The sequence below is a fragment of the Phallusia mammillata genome, chromosome 1, assembly GCF_965637545.1.
Source record: "Phallusia mammillata chromosome 1, kaPhaMamm4.hap1.1, whole genome shotgun sequence".
Classification (NCBI taxonomy): domain Eukaryota; kingdom Metazoa; phylum Chordata; class Ascidiacea; order Phlebobranchia; family Ascidiidae; genus Phallusia; species Phallusia mammillata.
Genome location: NC_137252.1, coordinates 13147714 through 13155931, shown reverse-complemented (window position 1 = coordinate 13155931; position 8218 = coordinate 13147714). Strand labels below are relative to the sequence as shown.

The 8218-nt window shown below is 36.7% G+C and overlaps 1 protein-coding gene across 1 annotated transcript; it reads left to right on the top strand.

Annotated features, from left to right (window-relative positions):
• Positions 1-1569: 1569 nt before the first annotated feature.
• Positions 1570-7683, top strand: LOC145237049 (SNW domain-containing protein 1-like). Its single transcript, XM_080099766.1, has 13 exons — positions 1570-1703; positions 1928-2117; positions 2706-2909; positions 3404-3510; positions 3669-3773; positions 3986-4121; positions 4522-4638; positions 5048-5186; positions 5449-5545; positions 5663-5774; positions 6040-6206; positions 6572-6692; positions 7002-7683. Exons 1-13 carry the CDS (start codon positions 1687-1689, stop codon positions 7071-7073), a joined length of 1584 nt encoding a protein of 527 aa, XP_079955892.1. The 5' UTR covers positions 1570-1686; the 3' UTR covers positions 7074-7683.
• The last annotated feature ends 535 nt before the right edge of the window (positions 7684-8218 follow it).

The window sequence follows — 8218 nt, the reverse complement described above, 5'->3', positions numbered from 1 at the left end:
TGTACAGTCTGTTCTACTTTTAAACAGAACAATTTGCCACATGGCCGACTGCAGAGGTGCATCGGCAGGTGACCTGAATGTAGCCTACAGACAGGCGCTAATCCAAACGCGGTTAAATGAATAAAACCCGAAAAGCGGTAATGAAGTAAAGTAGCAAGCGCAAATACAACACGCTTAATGGTTTTACAAATATTGTATGATCAAAAAGCACTGGCGACTTTAGCCTAAAGGAAGATGCCAATTTAACAACCTGTGCTCTACGCCCTATCGGTGTTGAGCAAACTTTATCTGATGTGTTAGTGCAGTGATTTCCAACCGGTGTTCCGTGAAAGATGATCAGGTGTTCCGCGAGAAACTTTCTGGTTTGAATATAGGATTCTAATGGTTTAGACTTCTATGGTTTGATTAATGTTTCATGTCGAACACCGGTCTAAAATCACTGTTTTACACAGTTGGCGGAAATGGCTTTTATTTTATGAAAGTATTTATCCACCAACACCAGTTTGAGTGCTATATAGTGATTGGCTTCATTTATTGTTGTGTAATAATAAGACTATCGTTCTCTAATTATAACATAGCTAAATTGCGACTAAACTGCTGACGGTTAGTGCAATTTAGCTGGGTAAGCTTTAAGAATAATATAACCTTTAAAGGTTAAAGTTTAAACCCTGTTTCAGCCTAAACGAGTTTCAACCAGATTTTTGACGCTCAGCAAAATTGTTTGCGCGGAAAACGATGAATCAAGAAACAGCCAGTGCGGGGCGTGTATTGTATTTATGTACAATACTAGTTTTATTTTCGTTTTCATAAAACCTCCCCTCAACTTCAATAGCTTTATATGAGCGTTTTCATCTGTTTCCGTGATTACGTGATTTGCGATTTAGCGGTTCCCGCGATTTAACGTTTTAGTGTCAGAGCCTGGTTGTTTTATTGCATCAAAATCTCGTTTGGTGTTCCGCAAAATTATTTTAATGCATAAAGTGTTCCATGGCTCAAAAAAGGTTGAAAAACACTGTGTTAGTGGCTCACCTAACGACAATGGCGCCTTTCTTTTTTCGGCACTGTCGGAGCAAGAGTGCTGTTTGCGCAGAGGCAAAGCGACGGTGCCGCCATTCTATTTGAATAAGGATACTGCTACTGCAACATAAATTGCTCTCTATACTGTAACAACACATGTTATGTCAGCGGACAGTGTATCGGAGGACTTTTCCCCTTTTCATTTTCTCTGCATTGTCGAACCCACAGGCCACAGTATGAATCGGTGCATGGCAACAAATAGAAAATCGTAGAGTGATCACATAAAATTTGATCGTCAGTAGATTCATCAAGTGCAAATATAGGGTGTTGCTGTTCCGCAGTGCCTATCCTCACCAATGAAGATAAACTCAGCTCCCTCCGCTGGTTACCGAACTGTTCGGCGTACCTAAAATCGGATGTAATTTTGCCGGATGAGATGGCGAAAACCATAAATGCGTTGAGACTTGAGAGTTGAGATGAGAGTTCAATGGGGCTCAGATCAGGACTTGCAAGTTGTCATATTGTCCTATTTTTGTAGACTTTTCACTTTAATCAAAGAAGTAATGTGTATTTTTTTTAGTTTGTTCATGTAGTTGTCGTTTTTATTAAAAACTTCACTCAATTTTTCAAGAATAACAGTTGGAATTGCTTGAAACAAGAAACAAAAACATGGCAACTTTGTCCAGGTTAGTATTATTGATTGACTTGTTAAAAAATTTGAAAAAATCTCATTTTGAAAAGAAACATGTTTTGAGTCTAATAAATTCAATTGGAAAAAAATACATTCTGGCCATGTTTGGAAACCGATTAAACAACACAATTTTTTGTAGTAAATTTTGGGTGCATTTTTGTGTGATTCAATGCCCTGTATTAACTGTATTTAATGTACAATATATGATTCTTGTTTTAGTTTGTTGCCAGAACCAACACAGGTAACTTATGACCAGTTGGATCCAATTCAACCTACATCCAAAGCTGTGATTTCTATGAGATATGAGCCACCTCCATATGGACACAGAAAAGGTTTCATTCCACGTGCCGAGCGTGATTTTGGCGATGGTGGTGCATTTCCAGAAATTCCAGTTGTTCAATTTCCTTTGGTAAACATTTTTATGTGTAACTGACACTGCAACACTTTGGCTTTAATATTTCCTATTGCTACTAAAATATCTACACAAATTAATTATCTTTGTTACTATCAAGATACTAGCTTTGTTGTGCATTACATTTGAATCTAACACCATTCAATACACCAGTGGCTCACAACTGGTGGTCCATGGACCTCTAGTGATCCATGATGATGTTTTGGGTGGATCCAAGACATCCACTAAATTTGGTGATAAACTAGAGATGATTGCATATTACATGTTGAAAGAGCATTAAAATGTTAGCTGTTAATAATTGTATCTCACTTCTTGAAAATTGGTTTTAAAGAATTATGTTTCAAGCCCAAATGGTTGTTTCGTATGTGTACTTTAATCTTGCTCCAAAAAGAAATGGTCCACGATATTGTTTTTACTGAGCCAGTGGCCCAAAGCGAGTTAAGAACCACTGCAATACACCTTTATGACAATACCCTTTAACATGGTTTAAACTCATAATATCCTTTAAAGTCATCAAACATGCAATAAAGTAAGTTTTGCAATGCCTTTTTTACGTTTAACAAACATATTGTTGCTTGTGATCAGGGAATGGGAAAAACTAAAAAGAAGAAAGAGGCGCTTGCTGTACAACTTGATTCTGAAGGAAAGATTCGTTATGATGCCATTGCGCGTCAAGGTCACAGCAAGGACAGAATAGTACACAGTAAGTTTCAACAACTTGTCCCCAAAGAAATTCTGGATGAGGATGACCCAGATCTTCAGCGACCTGATGAGGATGCTATAAGAGAGGTACCCAATGTTGGTTTAGTTCAAATTACAAACATTGTTGACCGTGATAAATTTACAGTTATTATGTTGGAAGTACAGTTTGAACCAACTTGAAAGTACAGAAAAATACAGCATTTAAAATCTTGAGAATCATCTTTGATTTGTTACTGTTTATTTATTGTGGGAAAAGCAGCTTTTCCTAAAACTTTGTAACCAGTCCTTGCTCAGGTGGACAAAAATTAGTTTATAGATCTTTTCCACTTAAGCTTACTGTTCTTCATATGAATATACTTGTATTTAATCCTGGGTCACAAATTCGGAATGAATAGGGTCTGACACCTACTCTGATTATTTGACATACTAAGATGCTAACTCTGAAAATTGACCACAACTGGCAAAATTGATATTAATGCGGAAACCGGAGTTAAAGCTATATCGAAAATTTTGACTCTGACTGCTTGTATTGTAGGGTCCCAACTTCCTGCAAAACTTTACCAACTTTCTTTGTTTTGTAGCAAACTGAATCAACCCGGCAAGCTTTGGAAAAATTAACAAATGAGAAAATAACAGCTGCAATGCCAGTAAAAAGAGCAGAGCAGCGTGCTCCTGCACAATATATCAGGTAATAATGAACAAGCACATCTGCTCCAAACATTTCAATTTGATTCCCAAATATGTTTACTTTAAATTTATTTGATGTTCCAAAAAATAAATTGTCGAAATATCAACCAAAGATAGTTATTGAATGTTCATTGTTTCAAAGTGGCAAATATGTTTTAGATATACACCATCACAGCAAGGAGTTGCATTCAACTCTGGGGCCAAACAACGTGTTATTCGAATGGTTGAGATGCAGAAAGATCCAATGGAACCTCCCAAATTTAAGTAAGTCAAATATGCAACCTCATAGTTTAAGACCTACTGCCCAATGTTGTTGCGTTTAAATCATTTTTTATTATTACCTTTTTTGCCGATAGTCATGAAAAGTTATGAATTTCTCCTAATTTAGTAAAACCAACAATTGTTAAGCAACTGGTTCTTTCTTGTCATATTTGATATTGTCTCATGTGGAATAAATATATTTTCATGTTATTTAGAACAAACAAAAAGTTACCACAGGGTCCACCAAGCCCTCCAGCCCCAGTAATGCATTCACCCAACCGAAAGTTATCTGTAAAGGAGCAGCAAGATTGGAAAGTTCCTCCCTGTATTTCAAACTGGAAAAATGCAAAGGTAAGTTGGGTAATGTGTTATTAAACAAGGCATAAATACTGAAACCAGAAAAGTTTATGTCATCAAGCAGTGTTTTTTTAAGGTGTTTTGGGAGACCGAAATTGTCCCCCAAATTTCTCCAGCGGTTTCCCAAAATTTGGACTTGCAATTTTTTGGTATTTAAATGAAACACTTGCGGTCTCTTAAAACTACTTAGCGGTCACCCAAACCAAACCTTAAAAAAAAACCTGTCATCAGGGATTATTTTGTGTTATGTAACGATAAAATATTGACAACACCATTAAACAATTGTTGTAGGAAGAAGTTTGTGCACCGAACTGAAACTTCACTCTTGTCACGATTTTTTTACCAATTTCTGTCAATCATGCATTTATATTTTTATACTTTCACTTTTTCACAGGGTCACACAATACCACTGGATAAACGTCTTGCAGCAGATGGTCGTGGATTACAGAGTGTCCACATCAACGAAAATTTTGCCAAGTTGGCCGAAGCACTATACATAGCTGATAGAAAGGTTGGTTCAGAAACCTTAAATTAACTTAAATCTAAAAAATGTTCTAAAACATCTTTAAATTACAAAAGGTAATGCAGAATGTGAACGACATGTTTTTATAAAGCTCAATGTACTGAATGTTCTGGGGCAAAATCTACTTGTATGATTACAGTTTCACCACTTGCATTCACACCACAGCTTGATTTTGTGGGTTTATGCAGCAATTTTTGACACAAAATTCACAATTTTAAATTTATGTTGCACATGTGCAAAATTACGGTTTAGAAAAAGAAACCTGTTTTTATATTTACCCTCAAAGCACAAAAATTTACTCTTTGAACTAATTTGATCCCAGGCTGAAAAAACCTTTGCCTAAAAGTTCAGCTTTAGTGGAATATAAATCCATAACTAACCTTGTGTTGTTATTTAGGCCAGAGAGGCTGTTGAAATGAGAGCACAAGTGGAAAGGAAAGTTGCATCAAAAGAGAAAGAAGCCAAGGAGCGACAACTTCGACAACTTGCTGAAGAGGCTAGGAATAAACGAGCTGGCATAAAAAAGGATGATAGAGGTGTGTTCCTAAGTTGATTAACTCTCATGTTGTTTATGATCATTTGCCATAATTGCCAACCTTGATTACTTTCTAGGGATAAGATATCTCACATTAACTAATCATTGGTTAATCTTACTTTTGCCAATAACAATGAAACTAACAATGGCCAAAACCTAGGATGTTTTGTTCTGATTTGCAATCTTTTGTGTTGTAAAATTTTGGGTTTATTTTTTACATTTAACCAATCAAACAGTGATTAAATCTAATTTAAATTGATCAGATGACAAGGAGGTGAAAGAAAGAGATGAAATAAGACATGAACGACACCGGGACCGCCAAAGAGAAAGAAATCTTGCACGGGCTGCTCCCGAAAAGAGGTTTATAGTGCAAACATTTCCTTTTTTTAACATCTTACTATTCAAGCACATCTTACTCGAAATTCATCATTTTTGGTTATTTCGTCTTTCTAAAACCTAAATGTTATCTGCTAACAGGAATCGTCTTCGTGAGGAGCGTGATATCAGTGAAAAGATTGCACTTGGATTGCCAAACACAAGGACTGCTCAGGAGGCACAATTTGATCAGAGACTTTTCAATAAAAGCAGGGTTAGTGCGAATTCTGACGATAACAACAAACAGATTTTACCATTTAGTTTCTTGATATAGCCTAAAATTCTGGTTACAATTGTTTTACCAAAAAAGCAATTATCCTTTTTTTAAATGCTTTATCACCCACATATGCTTGGTGAAATAAGTGTTTCTGTATCCTGCTAAATATATATTTCATCTAATAATGCCAAGTTGTTAAACATCCAATGTACTTAATACCTTCAAAATGCGTTTTACAATGTCTGTCACTGTAATCCACCAGGGAATGGACAGTGGTTTTGATGGTGGTGATGATGAAGGTTACAATGTTTATGACAAACCATGGAGATCCGAGACACAGGTTGGAAGTAGCATCTATAGACCTACTAAAGACAAAGACAAGGAAATGTATGGAGATGATGACATCGACAAGCTAATCAAAAGCAACAGGTAACTTTTATTCTGTTTGTATATTATGTTGGTGTTTAAGGAATTGTAGCTTGTTTTTGGACTGAAATTTACCATTCTTGGTGAGGTCTGCTTATTTCCCCTTTCATGAGACAACATCCTGTTGTTCTAGTCAGCAATAAAACAATTTAATTTATATATGTATGCTAATTTTACCACAGTGTAATTGTTTGTTACACATCCACTAGGCCTGAAGGATGATTTACTATTAACCTGCAAATTTACTAATATAAACATTTTGTACATATGTCAGCCATAAATGTTAAAATCTTTAAACCTTTATAATGAGCATGGCTCTTTTGCGGTTTTGTTTTAATAAAAGATATAACACTTGTTTGTTAACTTAGGTTTGTCCCTGACAAAGGATTTAAAGGAGCAGATCCTTCACAAAGTAGGGAAGGTCCTGTTCAGTTTGAAAAAGATGAGGATCTGTTTGGTTTGAACAAATTCATGGAACAAGCCAAACAGGTAGGCACTTGTTACTAGCTCCTTAGGTTTTCTGCATATTATGCAAGGTAACGCTGTAGGAAAACCAGATACTTGTCATTTATCTTGTTAAGACCTAATAAAGTACTAGCAAGCGTAGGTATATAGCAATGCCGCATTACCGTTTCGTAAGCTGCAATATTTCTCAAAGGGGGCTTCTATTTTCTGCGCAAGAAAACAATACAATGCTCATTTTTGCAATAAAACCGTTTTTGGTGTTGTTTTTGTTGCACTTATTTGTTGGTTTATTACACTTCCCCAAAAATAAAAGATCCAAAAATACGCATTCAGGCTCGCAAGCGACCAACGGAGGCGTCGACCAGCAAATCGTCACACGACAAAAGCAAACGAAAGAGGGAGTGAATTGAAACAGCCATATATGCGTCACTGCCCTTCCCTGACACTCCTGTTGCTACTGGCTTTGCAGTCTTGTACATTGTTGACGATTAATTATGGCGTTTTTCCAGCCCACACTTATGGTGGAAATGTGTGTGACAAGTGCCACCTTTGCTGCTGACATTTGACACGTGTCACATGGGCTTGTCAATGCGATATGTCGCTTTACTGAAGTTGACACTTGCGTGTTAGTGCACTAAAATTTTGTCATCGACTTTTGCCACTTGCAAAGTACCGCTGAAAGTTATTTGATATATTTGGTGAACATTCATCGCGAATTTTTTTAATAACTGAAGCTTATGTCCAAAACTATTAATGCCTTTTTAACGCCTCAAATTGGGATTTGCGATTTTGTAGGTATTGGCGGTTTTCGAATGCTCGAATGTAAATGGTTTGAATTGTTGAGCGAACCTGCTTTCCTTCTGTCTTGTATCTTGAGCATTACTGCTGTTCGTAGCCTGTTTAAGCTATGTAGGTCTGTTATTGGTTTGGCATTATACCTAACCTTCAAGTTTTGTGTCTTGTGCCATTTTTGTGCCCAATCCAGTAAATTGCGAAATACACGACAATGTGGTGACATGAGACTTACATTTGCAAGATTACAATCTTAGGAGCATGCTGTAACATCAGCAAAAGTTTTGTGTAAGTTGGTCCAAGCCAGGTAAGCAGTGTTGTAGGATGTGGAGAGAATTGAGCTACAAGCATACAAGCTTATACAGGGTCAGTTGCTGAATTATTAACCAGAGTGGGCAAATTCGTAACAATGCATTATATTCATATCTCAAACTGCATCAATTTAAAATACAATGGTAGCGGAGGTGATTTACGCGACGTATACAACAAGGTTGTAACAGGAGCAGAGTTGCAAGTCGGGCCTGACTTCACACTTAGCATATTTTTGCGCATTTTTACCAACTCCTAGCATGCACTTTAGGGTTCGGGCCCCAATTTCTGACCCACTTACAATTCTGTGCTGAACCTATATATCAAACATGTCAGTTCTACCATTTAAATACTTTTCTATAATATTGTACGTTTAAATAAATGTTCTTTCGGCATGTTTTGAACTTCTCTCTTTTGCCACTCTGGAATTCGACCTACCGTGCTAGACG

Bases quoted from the DNA above. Each gene is read 5' to 3' on its own strand.
- LOC145237049 (XM_080099766.1), top strand. The intron at 2,910-3,403 runs GTACCCAATGTT...TTTGTTTTGTAG, and splicing joins ATGAGGATGCTATAAGAGAG to CAAACTGAATCAACCCGGCA. The intron at 4,639-5,047 runs GTTGGTTCAGAA...GTTGTTATTTAG, and splicing joins TATACATAGCTGATAGAAAG to GCCAGAGAGGCTGTTGAAAT.